This window comes from Microchirus variegatus (assembly GCF_963457635.1).
Source record: "Microchirus variegatus genome assembly, chromosome: 6".
Lineage (NCBI taxonomy): Eukaryota > Metazoa > Chordata > Actinopteri > Pleuronectiformes > Soleidae > Microchirus > Microchirus variegatus.
In genome coordinates this window covers 9,747,447-9,766,577 of record NC_139807.1, presented here as the reverse complement: position 1 = coordinate 9,766,577, position 19,131 = coordinate 9,747,447, and the positions used below count along the sequence as shown (strand labels likewise).

Genomic DNA, 19,131 nt, shown 5'->3' with positions numbered 1-19,131 from the left:
ACTATTTTCCATTGGCTGTTGGCAGCATGTGTTTGCAGTCGGGTTATAATCAGTGCACATGACCCGACTGCGTCCAGAGTCGGCTCAAAAAACTGCAACTGAGGTCTGGTTTGGTCTGTTAGCCTCGCACAATTGCCCATTTCTGTGCTAACTCGCCATGCCGATTGTCCCCAACTAGTGCTGACTGGTGCAGACTCTGGCCAACTGTGAATCGTGGGTAAAATTGTATATTGTAGCGTATCCCCAGCTTTGCCATCGTAGCTGTTATGTTTCAGCTTTCCCTCCGTCAATCGTAATGTAAAACGCAACTCTCTCTATGTCTCCACAAGCTTATATTATAAAAGACAAAAACAATGGTTTGACCCATCTTAAGTACACTCTTAGAAATAAAAGTGCTAAGTAGAACCATAGAAGGTTCTTAGGAGAACCCTTTTTGGCTCCAGGTAGAACCTTTTCATAAAGGTTCTACCTGGAGGGTTCCACCTAGAACCCTTTTAAAACCCTTCCTCTTCTTCAAGCAAATGGTTCCAGGTAGAACCTCAGCCCTTGTAGAAGGAAACTTTTGGAACCCTTATTTCTGTAGTAAAGTGTAGTAAACCAACATTATAGGTGTATTTACAGTATAATTCCACGAATCTGTCACATAAAAAATATTTTTCTGACCAACATGTTTTCACTTAATCTCTAATTATTTCTTCCTCTTGACCTTGTCTCCTCTCTTGGTATCTGCTCTTCCAGACCTGTGCGCTCTCTCTCTTTCTCTCTTTCCTTTTCTACCTCTCTTTCTCCCAGTATGGCAGCGTGGGACCTGTCAGTCACAGTGGAAGACCTGGGGCCTGATGCCCCGCCCGTCACCCTCAGCGTGACCTCTGAACTCCACGTCGGAGGGGTCATCGTTAAGTTGGTGGAAAAGACACGTGAGTCACGCCCGTGTGTGTCCACTTCTGGTCATCGCTCTCTCAGAAACAGTGCATAGAAAATAAAAAAACAGTTTAATATTTTAATAGCGTATTGTATACATAGACCTCTTCTGTTACTCACCGTTGATGGTCACGTAACTAGATTCCAGCTAATTTGCTGACATTTAGAATAATGACTGGAGTAGCTGGGTGTCAACATTTACTACCCGATGATGCAGAAAGAATGAAGTAATTATACTCACACACACACACACACGCACACACTCCATGACTCTGTGACTCATGCAAGTAATATTTATTCATGGTGCATCTCATGGTGCATTAAATCATCATCATACAAGTCAAACATTAACGTATTAATTCCACTCGATTGCAAGCACAAGTGACTTTTTTTTTATTCATCCCATACCATCATATCCTCATAGCTGTTGTATAATTTTGCCTTTAATTGCCTCAAGTGGCCGCTTTAAATCTGCACTGACACTGTGTTACTATGAGGACAAAAACATGATTTGCAAAGCCACTCATGACACTTTCTTTTAATAGGCTTATTTCTAACTCAGTTCAAATTGTTATTATTTTGGAGTTATTTGGCAACAAACAAACATGTATGTCCCCTGTGCAATAATTTGACCCTGACGTGATTTGAACACGCAACCTTCTGATCTGGAGTCAGACGCGCTACCGTTGCGCCACAGAGTCTTATAACATCACCCCCTAAAAATAGCTAGCATGATGAAGTCACAGTGGAGAAAATAACTGAGCGTTATCATTATGTTATTAATGCAATTTCATCAAGCATATGACACAGACTGAATAACAAACACTTTAAGGATAAACCACACTGCTAAATAAACCTTTGACTAAAAGTAAGGTTAAGCTTTTTCTCATCATCCATTTATTACACCGGTTATCAAAACAATTATCATTATTTTTCATAAAACTACGATAAAACCCAGTCAAAATCAAAAATATAAGACTGACATGACTACTGTTGAACCTCATCGGTGAGAACACATTGGTTTATGATTCTCATTTGAAAACAAAGCTTGAATAAACAGTTCCCACAGCTCTGATATAACTGAGCTTTTTCACAGCAGCCGTTAAAAACACAGGTGTGACTAATGATATTAATGAAGCCTTTGGATCTAACGTCATTATTAACACCTGAGTTCATTTAACTGTTATTGCATTCAACAATGGCTGCTGCGAAGGAGAGCCATTACTGGCCTTAAATAAGTGACTTTACTCAGTATCGGTAAGTCGTCGATTAAAGGCTTTTTAGTTGATTTGTATGTAATTGCATTTCCTTTGTAATAGATATATATTATTCTATTGTGTTCCAGTAAAACATTTATGTTTTTAAGTCACTAGTCACTTGTTTGTGTGTCGCATGTAAAACGAAGTCACAGCAGTTTCATGCAGCCGTGCAAACATAACTCTGCCTACGTTGTGTAGGTACTATTTTGGAGTGGAAAACCCACCTAAACTGTGCAGTAGACTATGATTGGTCTGAAAGTATAACATGTATTTTGACAATCTAATTTCACCACGATGATGATTGTAGTGTTGAATATGTGATTATTATTTCAAAGAAGGACAGCTGGAGACCAAAGTATTTGACCCTGACGTGATTTGAACACGCAACCTTCTGATCTGGAGTCAGACGCGCTACCGTTGCGCCACAGAGTCTGACAGCTGTGGATAATCCTTTAGTTTACATCTCTCACATATGAAAATATGCTGGCTAAACAGTTGACAAAGGACTGAATGCAGCATTGGCAGCTTTTTAACTGGAAGTGTCTAATGGTTCACTTGACTTGGCACTTGAGGAAATAAAAACAACAGCTTAATAATAAAATCAAATAAATAGATGGGACATTTTCCCCAAAAATTTAGACTTTTATTTTTTTTTCAGCATACCACTTGTTCTGAGCATGAGTTCTGACCAGACTCCATGCTCAGTGGCCCCCAGGTCATTTGAGTTTGAGACCCTATAGTAAGGGCACCAGTGTGTGCACTGCCAATGTTAATGTTGTTTGGATAAGAAATATACTGCACTAGTATATGTGAAAAATGCCTAATATTCCATACAGCCACTTTTCATGTGCAGTCATTCCAATGTCACTTTGCAGAGATACAACGTGACTGGTCAGACCACGCAGTGTGGTGGGAGCAAAAGCAGCAGTGGCTGCTGAGAACATCCTGGACTCTGGAGAAATATGGCATCCATGCTGACGCCCGGCTGCTCTTCATGCCCCAGCACAAGCCACTGAAGCTGGGTCTGCCCAACGGCATCACCCTGAGGCTCCACGCCTGCTTCTCCGACCCCGTCTTTCAGACTGTGATGGGCATCTGCAGAATGCTCAGTGAGTGTCTTTCTTTCTTTCTTTCTTTCTTTCTTTCTTTCTTTCTTTCTTTCTTTCTTTCTTTCTTTCTTTTTCTACCTTTTTCTGAAGACTGAGAATTTGCAAGTCAAAGCCAACATGTGGTTATTATGGTAATTTCAATCGTGCTGTAGCAGGAAGCCAGCGAATCAGTGTCTTTGTCACCAGAGAGGCGACAGAAAAGCGCCTGCATATATATATAGTTTCCATTTTTGTACATTTAAACAATTGCAAATAATATATTTAAAGTTATTCTTGGAAAACGGGCAAAAGCACTTAGTCACAGGACACTTTCTGGCCCTTTTATGGTTAAAATAAGCAAAAAAAAAGTCAAGGCAGACATTTTGAGGCTTAGGTGTTGAAGGGTTAACAACATTTTATGCCTCTCCTCCTCTGTCTTGCTGATTGTACACATTCATACAGTGATAGCTCACAAATATTTGCAATGTGTTAAAGTGTCACATTTGTGTGTTGCACTCTAATGAGATGCAAGCACACACACACAAACACACACACACACACACACACACACACACACCATTGCCAAAAAAAACAAGCCTTTCCCCATCTGCTTCGCACTTTCATTTTGTCTAATTCTGGCACTTCTTGGTCTCAATTCTTCACCAAGAAAACCCCAGGGGGGTGACAACAGACGGGAAGGGTTTTGAAAAGCAGACAGACAGACAGACAGACAGACAGAGAGACAGGGTGAGAAATAATGAAAATATGTCTGCAGAAAAGCAGCTTAGGGGGAGATTTGTATCAAATATGGCATGCAGCAGGTAGTTCAAACACCGAGAGCAGGAACAGACAGAAATAAAGCTCTGTTAAGTCCCTCTGTGGGTTAAAAAAAAACAAAGGAAACATGTCTAGTGGAGAAATACAACAGCAAAACAAAACAGTTTTTTTCTCTTTAGCAAGTGACAAATTCCATTAGCCTATTATTCACAGCAGTTTTCTATGTTGATGTGTGCGTTTTTAGTCAAACAGAAGCTCAATACTGATACCTCTGGTATCTTGTTATAGCGTAATACTTGTTATGTGATTGAGTGATTATAAATTGATTATTTAAAGACACTTATCTAGAGTCAGATGTGATAGTTGTAATGGTAAATTCAATTTCTCTGGCTCAGATCTAAACTGCCCATCACCCTATACCTGCCCAGTACAGAATACCAGGTCCTTTGTGTATAGTGTATTTTATATTGTGTATTGTGTCTAGCCTGAACTGACACCTCCCTACAACATGTGCAGGGAGTCGGCTCCCCGATACCTACAGTAGACAAAGAGGTGTAAAAACACTGCCTTGAATGGCAGACCCTTTGTCTATTGGAGGAATGCAAAGGGGGAGTTGCTCAGGTATAAATGTGGAGGGCTCACTTTGCTCTGGGTCTTTCTCCAGCTAGGATCACTCCTGTGAAGATTGACCTTTTCCTTGCAATGAAAATAAAAACTTGTGAAATTTCATTCTTCACCAGCAGCAGATAATTTCCACAACATAGTAGATCTGATTATGTCGTTAAATATGCAGTTATAACATGTTATATATTATAGGATTGCTGTCGTATTGTTTTGTGTTTGGGTTTGTTTCTTGTTTTCTTCTGAATTAATGGATTGAGTGATGTGAGGTGATGTGATGTGCGTCAGGTGTGTGTTTGTAAATAGGTGTGCTCACTGTCCTGCTTGCTGATTGGTTTGCTTCTATGATGTTGTCCTTTTAATCTGGCAAGACAGAGCGATTGGACTTTCTGGACTTTGTTTTTGACCCAGTTTTCTTCTGTTATATGACACATTTTATTTGTATCCATTTGCTCTGTTGCATCCACAGACATCCGTCATCCAGAGGAGCTTTCCCTCCTTCGACCTGTAGAGGAAAAGAAGAAGAAGAAGAAAGATTCAGCGGAGGAAATCTACGACCTGACTGAGGTGCCCCTCTCCTCGGGTACAACTTTTTTTACTCTCTACAAATAAATATGTCACAGCTTCAAATTTCAAAACTTTCTCTGTAACTGATAAACAAAACAAATATCGGGGCCAGAAATAGTGCGGTCAGCAGTGTTGCCTCACAGTGGAGTTTACATGTACTCTCCCTTGGGTGTTTTTGCCGGGTATTCCAGTTTCCTCCCACGATCCAAAAACATGCATTAACTGGACACTTGAAATTCATGTGGAGCAAAGCGTGGTAGATAATAATAAAACCTTGCTTTTGTTCAGTCACTTTTGCCACAATGAAATGCCCTGAACAGTTGGGAGATAGTTATTTCTTAAAAGGCTTAGGTAAGTAAATTAAAGAAGTTTCATCATGACATTAAAATAGTATAAACTGAGTTCTCTATTAAAGAAATGCCAGAATTTATTTTTTCCTGCAACCTGTTGCAGTGTGTCCTAGAAATATCTCGAAACTCACCTGCTCCCTCTTCATTTGCAGTGTCGCGACCTTGTCTGTACAACGGAATGCCCGCTCACTTCGCTGACTCGCCTCAGATGGAGGCCATCTACAAGATGCTGTCCGTCACGCAGCCTCCCCCTGCCCCAGAGGTCATAGCCAAGCAGTACCGTCCAGCCAGTGTGGTGGACAAGGCCCACATCAATGGCAGGTACATGTTAACACATTTATGGTTTTTTTTAGTTTTAAAGGAAACACTTGTAGTGAAGAAAAAAGGGGAAAAACAGTAAAAAAAAAAAAATTAATACTTGTATTTTGGTCTAAGGGAAATGCTATTTTGTGATTCTGCCAGGCAGGAAATGGAACGGGCTGTTGTGGGGATGTGGTCATGTAAATTTGCTTCAGCAGCCACTTTATTAGGTACAAAGGACAACTAATAAAGTGCCAGAAGTGGCTTATTTTCTGGTGCTGCAACCCATCTACATCAAGGCATTATGTGCTGCTCACTGGACATTGTAAACCATAGTCTCATCATAATTTAACCATTTATGGCAACAAATGGCTTCCTAGATTGGCCAAGCAGTATGCTAAGATAAACTGAGCTCAATGCTGTAAACCCCATAAACCAAAGTGAGCATGAGCAAGGCACTGAATAACATTTTCAACTTCTGAGACTGTGATGTAGACAGATGGAAGCTTGTGTGCCACTGGCAGCAGTGTGATGTAGTAATATAAGCGTTTGGAAGGTGTCTGACTTCAGGCCTGTACAGTACATACTCTGCAAATAATTTTTCCTCGAGGTGGCAAGAACAAGAATTTCATACTTCACGAGTGCAGAACAATCACATGCTAGTCGTCGGACACCACACAAAGAAAAACATGTCTTAGAGAGATGTAGATGTAGAGTCATCTACAGGCCTCGGTGTGAGAATAGCTGTGATTGGAGACTGATGGATTGTTGTCAGCTGGCTGTTACCCGATTTCAGCTGGAGCGCATCACAAGCATTTTGCTGCATGAGCTCATCCAAAGCGTCATTAGTGCTGGAAACAGTGGACCAACCATTTCCTGACATACTCAAACCAGCTCGCGTGGCACCAACAACCACAAACACGTTCCAACACGTCTTGACCGCGTCTAACATGCCTAAATGCATTGAGTCGCTGCCATGTGAGTGATTGCTCTAACAGCACGAGAGAGCACCTAATGAGGGTGGCAGGTGGGTGTATGAACAGTGATGGAAACTGTGGGTTTTACAGCAAGACCAAAAAAAAACACCAAGAAACTCTTCCTTTCCATAGTTTTGAATTATTGATTCACACATTAGACTGCCTCCCATCTACATGTTTGAATGTGGAATCACAGCGCTCTAACTTTTAATTGACAGCGAGAGTGCTGTCACAGTTGTTCGCTGCTACAAGTCTTTTTCTCACAGCACGCATTTTGACTTGTACCGCGGGAAAAGTACAGATGTTAATAATAAGGTCTCATTACCGGGAGCCAGCATGAACAACAAAAGACCACGTTTCATTATTCACACCAGTGCTTTTCCTACCGTGATCCGTCAAAGAGTCTCCACTGTTGGAAAACTGTCTAATAACATGCATAATACATCATGTGTCAGTCACACTGAGCGCTACAAGTAATACTTTGTGAATCATTAGTGCCTGAGTGAGAGCTCATATATGTCATCTTTCTAATAAGACATCTGCACATATGTGCTCATTTCGTTTTTTTTTATATATATATAATACATGTTGTATAACGTGCACTATTTTAATCTCAACATTCCAGAATTGTTCTCAATCTGTACTTTATGTGGGAACATCAAGCGTCGTGATACTTTTCTTGAACTTGTCTGTTCATGTCATTGTTTTAATACATTTACACATCATTTTATATAGAGAAAGATAATAAAACTCATTTTCTTTCCAGGTGGTTGGACTCATCCCGTTGTCTCATGCAGCAGGGTGTCCAGCAGAATGACAGACTCTGGCTCCGATTCAAATACTATGCTTTCTACGACATAGAGCCCAAGGTACATACAGTTTTTTTATGTACATCGTGGTGGCAGCTCATCACTTATTTGACCTCCATCTCCTCCGTTGTTCCTGCAGTACGACGCCGTCCGTCTGACCCAGCTTTACGAACAGGCTCGCTGGGCCATCCTGCTGGAGGACATCGACTGCACTGAGGAGGAGATGATGCTGTTTGGAGCTCTGCAGGTAGAAAACTAAGGGGGGGGCTGCTGAGGCGGGGACATTGTGTCAACACATAGTTCCACTTTCCACATGTGTGTCTCCCTCATCTCATGCAGTACCACATCAGTAAGGTGTCTCAGTCAGAGCCCCAGTTGATGAGCTCCAGTGCAGCCATGGACGACCTGGAGTCAGCGCTGCAGTCCCTGGAGGTCAAGATGGAGGGAGAGGGCAGCTCTGCATCCGAGTTGCTGGTCAGACATTTTGGATTAATCTATCTGTCCTCAAGAGCCGGACACAGTTAGGCATGTCTCTGCGAATGAACTTTATCTTTGTTGAAGTGGTTCATGCCACACACACAAGATTGAGGTCAATGCTGTAACAGGAGTTGGTTTTGTTGATGGTGTGTTTACAGTGGTATGAGAAAAAGTCAAAACCTGATCTGGATTAAAATACTGTTGTTTTGTTATTAAAGCATTTCATTAGAGATCATTAAGATGTGTAAGCTCAGATAGAGATTTCATATAATCATTTGTAATAATGTGTAAAAAAGGCAATTCATTTATCCAATGAAAACAATCTTCTTCCCTCAGGAAAACCTGACCGCACCAGAACTCAATGATTATTTGAAAATATTCAGGTGAGATTAATCTTCCAACCACAGTCCTCTTAAACTCATCACAAAACATGGAAACATCTGCTATAAAACAGATAAACCCCCCCAAAAAAATAACAAGAACACATAAAGAAGGTTAGATTCTGGATAAAGGCTCTATGTGACTGTATGTTTCAGACCTAAGAGGTTGACTCTGAAGGGATACAAACAGTACTGGTGCAAGTTCCAGGACACGTCCATCGCTTACTTCAAGAGCAAAGAGGAGAGCATCGGAGAACCCATTCAACAGATAAACCTCAAAGGTTAACTTGATTACATCTGAAGCGAGAGAAAGCAGCACTAAGAAAGCACTCTTCTGTCTGTTACCTCTGTGTTTCATCTCTATGTCAAACCCTCAAATGTCACATCATTTTGATTTGATATTCATCCCGCACGTCCAACAGGATGTGAAGTGGCTCCTGACGTTAACATGGCTGCACACAGGTTCCTCATCAGACTCCTTATACCAGCACCTGAGGGTATGAACGAGGTCTATCTGCGCTGTGAAAACGTGAGGTCTCACACACACACACGCACACACCCACAAACACTTGTCTGTAGCTAACAATCTGTCATTTCCTCCACGTTGTCTCTCGTCCTCTGCAGGAGCAGCAGTACGCTCAGTGGATGGCTGCGTGTCGGCTGGCGTCCAAAGGCAAGAGCCTCGCAGACAGCAGCTTCCAGAGCGAAATACAGAGCATCCACACTTTCCTGGCAATGCAGAAGACCAACACCGGTTCCCACGGCAACGCACCAGCCAACGACGAAAGCATCAATACCCACAGCCTGGTGTCACCGCGCTACCATAAGAAATACAAACCTAAACAGGTACAAGAGGCACAAAAGGAGTGGAGTCTGTACATAAATACAAATGATGTGATGTCTCATATCTACAGCAGATTTCATCACTGATAATGAATGTAATAATGTTAATGCATCACATATTCACTCATGTATTGACACTATAAACTGTGTATGAGATGTTGCCTAGATTACCAAACTGTGCCTGTTCCTCCAGCTGACCCCTCGCATCCTGGACGCTTACCAGAACGTGGCTCAACTGTCGCTGACTGACGCAGTGACTCGTTTCCTGCAGATCTGGCAGGCCCTGCCTGACTTTGGCCTCTCGTATATTGTTGTCAGGTTGAGTTTACCCTTTATTTTTATATACTATACATATATTAGTGTCTATTTATAGGAAAAACTAGAACTATCAATGTTACAGTTTAGTGTAAGTTCAGTCTCAGTATAGTAATGTAACATATATTTGTACACATAAATACATTTCATAAATGACACTGCTCAAAAGGGAGTATTTGATCATCACAGTCTTTCATTTTCTGTTTATTGTAAAGTCCTCAAAGGGTTTGTGACCTTCACATTTTTTAGACTTTGAATTTTTTATTGATATCACAACTATGGTCAATTAGAGTTTGTCAAAAAAAAATGCTACAATTTCTAAAGACAAGCTTCATTTTTAATGCACCTGAAGAAGTTGTACCATATAAACCACACGCGTTGATCAGAGTGATTGTAGCAAATGCAACATTTTGAAACACAGGAAAGCTGAACGACATTTTTCATTAACAGGTTCAAAGGCAGCCGAAAAGATGAGGTACTCGGCATCGCCCCCAACCGCCTGATCCGCATCGACCTGGGGGTGGGCGATGTGGTCAAGACCTGGCGCTACAACAACATGAAGCAGTGGAACGTCAACTGGGACATACGACAGGTCAGACTCCTCCTACTCCTACACCACGCTTGCAGTAAAACATGGGATAGGAATAAAATCAGGAGAGTTTTCAAATAATTCAAATAAAAACCACTTCTCTGTGTCTGATCTCTCCAGATGGCCATAGAGTTCGAAGGCAACGTCAACATAGCGTTTAGCTGCGTGACGGCCGACTGCAAAATCGTTCACGAGTTTATCGGAGGCTACATTTTCATGTCAACGCGCAGTCGTCAGAAGAGCGACAAGCTCAACGAGGAACTCTTTCACAAGCTGACCGGTGGCCACGATGCTCTATAATACTGAGACGCACAAACGCAACACAAAGGCCACCACATCTTCTGCAAACATCCTGGGACTTTTTGTGACCTGATAACCCTCAGGATGGACGACTGGTCAACCAAACTCTGGTTCAACATCAGCAGGACAAAATACTCTAAGAGATGTAAAACGAGCGTTTGGATAAACCAGCAGCAACTTCTCTGTTTCACTTCACAGACTCATCAGTATTACTTAGGATTCAAAGCTTTACTTATTATCACACAAGTAAATGGTGCATGTCTGTTGCCACATTATTATTAGAGCCAACTGAGAAACCAATATAAAAATGAATGCCAATACATAATGTTTATTATCACACAAAAACAAACAAAGATTTATTAAAAATAAATACTCAATTCTCTTGTTTGTCTTCACTCCTTATAGCCGTGACATATGGTATTAACGTCTGTTGTTTGTTACGGACGAAGCTTCTGACCAATTATCTCGTCTCACATGCTGCGAGTGTGTCCATATCTTACAGAAACACTGTCAAGCATCCTCTGCCATCTCATAGTCACACGACTAACCACACATGCAACGTCTCCACCAATGTCTCTGTGTTTGAAAGCTGGGCTTGTTGTTGCCAGCAGGCACTGTGCCCGTCGGTGAGCATTTATCTTACAAATGTTTTAGTGACATTGTGTTGTAATCTTATGTGTGCGGAAGAGGAAAAACATCATCTCGAAGATGACCGGCTAATAACAATAAAGGTGCTTCCCCACAGACATTCTGAGTCTTTCAATAATCACACTTTTAGTTCCATGTTGGATAAAGTCTTGGATTAACTCTACTGTTCCTGACCAAAATCACCTCACAGTGATTCTCCTGCACACATACCATGTGTTACCAAGGGAACCGAGATAAGCATCAACCAACCACGAGATGCTAGCACAGTCAGGTGATCCCTCCTGCGACCAATGACATATCAGTATCTCTTGCTGCTACTGCAGTGGCAGGATGCTCCCTGAGAGTGAACAAGAGGTGGCCTCAGTGAACAAGTCAAACCTTGTTTTAAAACAAAAAAATAAATAAAATTCACTTAATCCATGTTTTCTTACGTGTGGGTCTCAGTCTCAAGGCTCTGCTAAAGTATTTTGGAAGAAGTTTCCCTTCTGCATCACCTGCGGTCAGCAGCACGTCATTCTCTGACCTGAAGAACTCAATTCCGTCTGTTCAGAAAAATAGAAAACAGGAAACACAAAAAGAGAGGTTGCTTTACATAAAGACTGAATTATTGAGAGCACTATGCAACATTTAAGTAGTTAGACTTACCAGCGAGAGCTTTCAGGACATCGATAAACACGGCAAGATCACAGTCTTTTCTCATGCCTGAGAGGAAACAGAAATAACTGTAGGATTTTAAAATTACAATACATTTATAATTCCATTTATGTTGAAGGGACATGCTTGTGAATTCTTACCACTGATGACGCCGTCCTCCCCTGGGAGACCTGATGCCAGGTGGATGTGTGTCCTCTTCATGCGGCTCAGGCCCTGATGCTGGATCAAGCTCCATTTGCTGAGGTACGAGCCGTGAACGGCTTCAGCTGGACAATCTGGAGAACCAGTCAGGACCGGTTTCAGCTCCAAATCCCCCACCTGACATTAAAGAAAAGGGATACAAGAGAGGCTGTTTTTCTGGACTAGATTAGAATCCATGCACTGAGAATATATACCTATATCTAGTAAAAACAATGGCTTAAGTGGCTGTATATATCATATAGAGATGCAACTATCATCTATTTTCATAATCAATTGATTTTTCGGTTCATTTCTCAATGAATCAAGTATTTGTTTGGTCCAAAAAATGTCAAAAAATCTTGATTGGTGTTTCCCAAACCTCAGTTTTAATGAATTATTATTTGTCCAATGGAGCAAGGAAACCAGAAAATGTTCACACTTAAGAAGCTTAAAAATCAAAAAGCTTGTTTAAATTATAAAAAAAACTAAACTCTATGATGACTACCCATAATGAAAATAGTTTATATTTAGAGATATAAAGTCCACAAAGAGGAAATCTTTTCTCATTAAAACGCAGGAATACAGGAGACGACTGAAAATACCTGCACTGAATGGCCTTGATTGGCTCGAATCTGCAGGCGTCCGTCTTCTGGGTGGGAGCGTAGTTTGTAGCGCTGCTTGTCATTTGTGGCCACGACTCTCTCGACGTCTTCCACCGAGTACGGGTGAAACTGTGGATGAGCCAGGAGTTCCTCCACAAATAAAAAGCCATCTGTGAGGATGAGAGCGAGAGCTGTTCAGGCTGTAATCACTTTTCCATTTTCCTCTTGGACTCACTTCTTCGCACTGCACTAGAATACATTTAAAAGGTGGGTGCATTAGGGTTGAACAATGAATAGAAATTTAATCAAAATCACAATACAAAACAAATACATTACTAGGATTTAAAATGGGGAAAATAAAAAGGAGCATATTAAAACAGACACCTCACCTGTTCCCATGTGAAGACCCATCTGGTTGGCTCCATGACGGAGGGCATAGGACATGGATTTTGACAGACGGACATCTCTGTCCTAAAGAGGAGCGACACACATTCATCTTAGCACAAAGCTTTGTTTTGCTACGTTGTCATCAAAGCTTTGTGATCAAGGCTTTTTTTCGTTATGTTCGAACTTCGGTTTTCCTTTCTTTTAACTGTAACTGATTGTCAGAACCTGTATGCTTTGGTTTACAACCTATTAAGTAGACTATTATTAAGTAGTGTGTGTTAAGTAGGATAAAACCTCTTAAAGACACTCGAGTTGTCCACCGTACTTGTTCTGGTCATTCTGCCCAGAGGGTAGTTTATTGAGCTGTAGGAAGCAGGTGGTAAAAATCTGGACATTAAGCACTACCAGCATAACCTTTTAACATTAACCTAATCACAATTTAAATCTCAGAAATTAGGTTGTGCCTTATTGGAACAAGCTTTTGCTCTCCATAAGGACTACTGCTCTTCACAAATACAAGTGGAGAGAGCGAGAGAGAGAGAGAGCTCTAATTATAGCTTTAGCTTAAAAATAAGTCCCAGACTTTACCAGTTCATCTTTAACAGTTCATCCTGCCTCTTTTAAATGTTCAGTCACAGTCTTGTTAAGGGTCAGAGAGCATTTTTTGATTTACATACTGTATACATATATAGCAACACAAATCCCTCACCTCTCCACCATGTTTTCTTCTCATCCCTCTTCCTCCTCTTCCTCCTCTTCCCCTCTGGTCTCTGTCCATTTTCACATTAATTCACTATTTGACCATTAATAGTCAATTTCATTCAATCAGATCGACAGATCACACCTGTCGTGCTGTGTTCTGTCAACAAACGCTCTCTCCACTTCCTGACTGTTCTCCCTGTCCGCCTGTAGGTGGCAGTGTGGCGCGTGGAACGCAGCTGTGGTGTCTTTGCTGCCACCACAGAAGAAAAAGCTGCGTTTACCCTGAAAGGAAAACACTGAGCAGATGCTGGAGAACATATTCATAATTTATGATAAAAATGATGCAGTAGCCGAACCGAGCAGCGGTTCACACTGTTTCAGAGAAACTAGAGAAATCGACAAATGCTAACAGGAAGCTCCGGCCTCTGGACATCCACTTACACAGAGGTTGAGCTAACTCGGCTATCTAGTGTTAGCGTTGACGTGCTTCTTCCTCACTTATCTTTGTCACTTGTGTGTGTGTGTAGCGCTACATGTCAAGATATGAAGAGTCCAAACATATCACCATGGAAACGTTAAAAAGGAAGCCAGTTTACAGAAGACTCAGCTGTCGATAACTGCTAAAAGACACAAACAGACAGTGCCTTCAGTGAGTATCCACTGAGTGGAAATGTTTAGTATCCTACCCCTTGTGTCCTAAAATCTGTTTTTTAGTTGTAACATGTTGATGCATCCTCTATTTTGTATTAATTTGGCTAATGTAATGGACTAGGTAGTCCTAGCTAGGTCACCCAAAACACAAAAGCATATGCTGTCCTCTTTTACATCATTACTACTAGTCCGTGTGGATAGACGCTTCACCCTAGTACGACTTTTGAAATATTTGTACTTAAGTTAATTCAGTAACTTCATGATCTTTGGTATCATAATGCATTTTATCATCTGTAATTCGGAGTGGGCAATAATTCAATATCTGATCTCTCAGTTCGACAGGCCGTCCTGACCTAAATGCACTGAGTTGCTGCCATGTGATTGGCTGGTCTTGGTTGTACAATCAAATTATGTGCAGTTACATACTGAAGTAGGTGATACTGTATATCACCTACTTCAATAGCTATATGAAAGTTGCCCAACACAACAGGAGATTGTTATTATTATCCATCCATCTCCTACCTCTTTATCCTCGACTAATATCAGCTGACATTGGGCGATAGGCGGGGTACACCGTGAACAGTTGGCAGTCCCATCTCAGGGTCACATAGAGAACAACCATTCACTCTCACAGTCACACCTAATCCCTGCATTAACCATGTTATTATTATTTAAATAAATTATCAGAACTACTTAAAATGTTTTCTTTCGACACAGAATGTAATTATTTATATCTTTGGTGCTTTTGCTTAGATGATGGAGTTCCCGCTGCATTCCCAGCAGCTGCTGTCAGCTCTGCGTTCGCAGCGTCAGCGAGGCTTCCTCTGTGACTGCACTGTCCAGGTGGGATCATCCTGTTTCCTGGCTCACCGGGCTGTCTTGGCCTCCTGCTCACCTTTCTTCCACATGTTTTACTCTGATTCGCCGGGAGGCAGCGGCGCCAACAGCTCAGTCACACTCGACAGCGACATTGTCACAGCTGCAGCATTTGGCTTGCTGTTGGACTTTGTCTACGAAGGTGTACTGCAGCTTGAGGAGTCTCCACCGGTGGAGGACATTTTGGCAGCGGCGAGCTTTCTGCACATGAACGAAGTTGTGAGAGTGTGCAAGAAACGACTGCAGAGACGAGGACCGCTAGCTGAGGCAGACAGCACTCGCTCAGAAGAGAGTGCTGGTGTGAGGAGGGCAGTGGAGACTAGAAGAGAGAGCAGGGGTGACAGTGGAGCTCAGCCTGTGGTGTCCATGGCAGGAGATCACTTAAATACAGTCACCATGGTAGTGCCACTCTCATCATGTCCCATAGTGGTGGAGAGGAGGCAGGTGGAGTCTGTGAAGTCTGAGCGGAGGACTGGTGAGCGACCATCAGAGGCTCGGATTTACACTCCTCTAAGCCCTGATCTTGCTGACACCACCCAGCCGGGCATGGATGCCCCTCCTCTGCCTCCAGCTGAGCTGGTGCAGTGCGTCCCTGCATCTGGAAGTCACACCAGGTTGGGGGTTGGAGGTCAGGGGGAAGGGTCTGTCCTTTGCAGTCCTTGCAGCACCACAGAGACATACAGGTATTGATCAGCCTTAAAATGATTTCTGTCTTTTTTGTGCTGTTCACTAAATGTTAGATTTGTGAGCAGCAATTTTAATTTTATAGGGAATAGCGCTTACATTTTAGCAACATTTATTGGTAAAGTTGCACCTGAATATTCCTCACCACCTCACCCTTTCTTTCAAAGTGTTGGACAAATCATTTACAGTGGTCTTGGTAGTCAAAACCCAAGGATCAAAAGTCTGTCCATTGTGGGCTATTGTAAAAACATGGTGGTCAATGACTCAGCACCTGATATAAATATAAAACCAAGTGTGTGGTCCTGCGTCTTGACTGGATCGTCTCGTCTGTGCTTTCTCAGGATTCAAACATTGAAAATCTGTTACAAGGTTTATTGCGTCTGTGTTCTCCCACATTTTTAAAATCAAGTCAGATTTGAAAATCCTCTCATGACTCCTCTCACACAACACAATTGTGTCAACATAAACTATAGTCTGCTTTTTATCTCTCTTTCAGCATCAACCAGCAGCCCTCCTCCTCCTCTTCTTCCTTTCTCGTCCCAGTGAGTCTGGCTGGTGGTCGTTCAGTGCTCACACTCTCAGAAACCTGTGTCTCACCCAGCTCACATCAGGACACACCACTGCTCCGTCGTGACCTTGACTCTGTCAGAAAAACCTCGGACACTGATCACAGAGGTGCATCAGATGGAGGACAGCAGACGGTCGTGTCACTCCAAGCATCGGCGCTCATCTCGCACATGCATAACAGTCCGACATGCTCGCCAATTCAGCGTGCACCTCCCCAACTCCGAATCCAGAACACTTTGTCACTGCAGGGCCAAAGCTCCCACTTTCACACTAATCCTCAGACACAAGCTCTGAAGGCGCCTGAGGAAAATGTGGGTAGAGTGAAAATAGACGACAGTGATGAAGATAATGTGAAAGTTAAAGTGGAGGCCATCGTTATATCTGATGAAGAGCTGGAAGAGGAGAAAGATGAAATGAGAGAGAGGGAACCGGTGATGGAAGTGAACGATGAGTTTGAAGATGACATCCAGGAAGAGGAGCTGAACAGTCCCGAGTTTCTTCAGTCTCACTCACAGGCCCTCTTGCAGATGACTTCTCATTCAAATGACTACTCGTTCCCCCTCTCCCCATCTTCCTCCTCCTCAGGTGCTGGGCCTTCGTCCCAAGAAACCTCCTCCTTTGCCGCCTCCCACGTTCCTCTGTCCACACACCAGCAGCATTCAGACCCTCCTGCCTACTTCCAGGACTCCATGGGGAACTTTATGGAGGAAATCCCCACATGTGGCGTCTGTGGGAAGACATTCTCATGCACCTATACACTGAGGCGTCACGCCATTGTGCACACACGTGAGCGCCCTTACGAGTGCCGCTACTGTTATCGGAGCTACACACAGTCAGGCGACCTGTACAGACATATTCGCAAAGCTCATGACCACACGTTGCCGGCCAAGCGCAGCAAGGCAGATGTGGAGCCGTCCCTGCCTCCACAACCGCCAGAAAATGGTGACAATGTCCATCACAATTTCCCAAAACCCAAAATGGCTTCTTCAAATGTCTTATTTTTTTCCAGCCAGTAGTTAAAACATTTTGTAAAACTCGATAATTATTACCTCCATCAAGGAGGTTGTTTTTCATAGTTTTTGTGAGCAGCACAACTCAAAAAGTTAAGAACAGATTTTAATGAAATCTTAACGTAACATAGGTTATAGCCCAAGAAAGAAATAATTAGAGTGCTTACTCTGAATGCTTTCTCTATTTTTTTTGTTGTATAATTGAGGTTCCTTAAGTAGCAAAAAAACAACATAATGTCAATATTTCCAGAGTAACTGCTTTACAGTCTCATTTTCTGAGATTATTTGAAATAAAACTTTGGTATAAGGCATGAATTCATGGTCAATGTCAGGTGTATTCTGGTTACAATAAAGTATTTATTTTTCTGTCATTTATTTGCATCTGATATGATGCCAGCCTCACAGGACAAGGCATGTCATATTTCTGAAAATTAGACAGAAAAATGTATAACAGCCAGAATTACTCAAGGTTGTGGCTTAAACAAGTAGTTTTTGCTATTTGTTTCTATTTAAATAGACATTTGCACAATTGCCATGAGTGATGCTGCCTCCCAACCACCAACAAATCATCAATTAATATCATTCATCCATTGTCTCCTGCTTTATCCTCCACATGAGTGTCACAGGGCTGCTGGTGTCAATCCCAGCTGACGTCGGGTGAAAGACAGGGTTAGGGTCAACCCTGGACAGGTTACTAGTCCATCGCTGGGCCACATAGAGACAAACAGCCATTCTCAGCAAATATGCATCCTGCTCAGTTTCATATTTGCAAACACCCTGCAGACACTTTGGCTTTTTATTAGAATGAGGACATTACATAATCACAAAAAAACACCAGCAGAGTGAAAGTAAACATGAGCCTTAATTCATCTAACTCACCTCTTTATAACATTATGTCCATGGTCTGCACATAACCTTAGCACTAATCTGATCTGATGCTTCCTGTGCTGTTGTAATTTTAATCTTTGTAAAATTTAAGACATGTTTTTGCAGCCTAAATATCTTTATCTTTTTATTTTTAAATATGTTTGGGAATAAAACAAGTAACGGAGATGTATGGAAATACTTGTGTGACATACAGCAACTCTTACTATATCAAGTCAAAGCTCAAATAAGTGAAAGCTGATTTTATTTTGAGTGTGTCAGGTCATTTGGTTAAATGCTTTTTTCCATTGTGAGTCTGTGCCAGAAAATATTGTCTAATGTAGTAGCATATACTGATGTGTTTTAGTCACAGGCAGCAGTTTGATTAGGAAATTCCTGAATAAGGCAAATTCTTCAGGAATTTCAAACTAACAGTAAATGTCTGTATTTAACACTTTTCTCACCACTCAACCTACTTTACTGTACAGTTTTGCCAGTCACCCAATTACACCCATTCACATGCTGTCAGCACAACAACCAGGAGCAATTTGTGGTTTAGTGCCTTTCCTAGAGACATATTGGCATTGGGATCGAACCCTCAATCTTCCAGTTGGAAAATGACCCACTCTGGCAGCAGTAAACAGGCACACAGAATGAAAACTGCTGTTCCATGCATCTATATTTTTCTAACACCATGCCTTATGATGCCCAGCCATGTGTTTTTTTCTCTTCT

The 19,131-nt window shown here is 42.0% G+C and overlaps 3 protein-coding genes across 3 annotated transcripts in view; 2 read left to right on the top strand and 1 right to left on the bottom strand.

The window, feature by feature from the left end:
- Positions 1–10,805, top strand: part of fermt3b (FERM domain containing kindlin 3b) — an 11,904-nt gene extending 1,099 nt beyond the window's left edge. The window contains exons 2-15 of the mRNA XM_083891725.1: positions 739–917; positions 3,056–3,289; positions 5,136–5,249; positions 5,736–5,904; positions 7,627–7,729; positions 7,809–7,916; positions 8,009–8,143; positions 8,483–8,529; positions 8,683–8,807; positions 8,949–9,055; positions 9,151–9,372; positions 9,563–9,687; positions 10,135–10,276; positions 10,394–10,805. Coding sequence (XP_083747851.1) covers positions 794–917; positions 3,056–3,289; positions 5,136–5,249; positions 5,736–5,904; positions 7,627–7,729; positions 7,809–7,916; positions 8,009–8,143; positions 8,483–8,529; positions 8,683–8,807; positions 8,949–9,055; positions 9,151–9,372; positions 9,563–9,687; positions 10,135–10,276; positions 10,394–10,573 — 1,935 coding nt within the window. The 5' untranslated portion in view covers positions 739–793 and the 3' untranslated portion in view covers positions 10,574–10,805. The remainder of the gene's footprint in view (positions 1–738; positions 918–3,055; positions 3,290–5,135; positions 5,250–5,735; positions 5,905–7,626; positions 7,730–7,808; positions 7,917–8,008; positions 8,144–8,482; positions 8,530–8,682; positions 8,808–8,948; positions 9,056–9,150; positions 9,373–9,562; positions 9,688–10,134; positions 10,277–10,393) is intronic.
- An 80-nt stretch (positions 10,806–10,885) lies between these two features.
- On the bottom strand, positions 10,886–13,865 carry trpt1 (tRNA phosphotransferase 1). Its single transcript, XM_083891726.1, has 7 exons — positions 13,754–13,865; positions 13,047–13,128; positions 12,658–12,827; positions 12,016–12,193; positions 11,867–11,923; positions 11,653–11,763; positions 10,886–11,558 (listed from the first exon to the last, which is right to left on the bottom strand). Exons 1-7 carry the CDS (start codon positions 13,820–13,822, stop codon positions 11,536–11,538), a joined length of 690 nt encoding a protein of 229 aa, XP_083747852.1. The 5' UTR covers positions 13,823–13,865; the 3' UTR covers positions 10,886–11,535.
- Positions 13,866–14,129: 264 nt separating this feature from the next.
- zbtb3 (zinc finger and BTB domain containing 3) lies at positions 14,130–18,532 on the top strand (the record flags this gene model as incomplete). The annotated part of the gene is made up of 4 exons (XM_083891441.1): positions 14,130–14,395; positions 15,151–15,956; positions 16,454–17,466; positions 18,528–18,532. The coding sequence occupies exons 2-4, from the start codon at positions 15,151–15,153 to the stop codon at positions 18,530–18,532; spliced, it is 1,824 nt and encodes a 607-aa protein (XP_083747567.1). The 5' UTR covers positions 14,130–14,395.
- Between the last annotated feature and the right edge of the window lie 599 nt (positions 18,533–19,131).

Bases quoted from the DNA above. Each gene is read 5' to 3' on its own strand.
- trpt1 (XM_083891726.1), bottom strand. From the start codon at position 13,822: ATGGACAGAGACCAGAGGGGAAGAGGAGGAAGAGGAGGAAGAGGGATG. The intron at 12,194-12,657 runs GTATTTTCAGTC...CTTTAATGTCAG, and splicing joins ATCAAGGCCATTCAGTGCAG to GTGGGGGATTTGGAGCTGAA. The intron at 11,559-11,652 runs GTAAGAAAACAT...GTTCACTCTCAG, and splicing joins CTTGAGACTGAGACCCACAC to GGAGCATCCTGCCACTGCAG.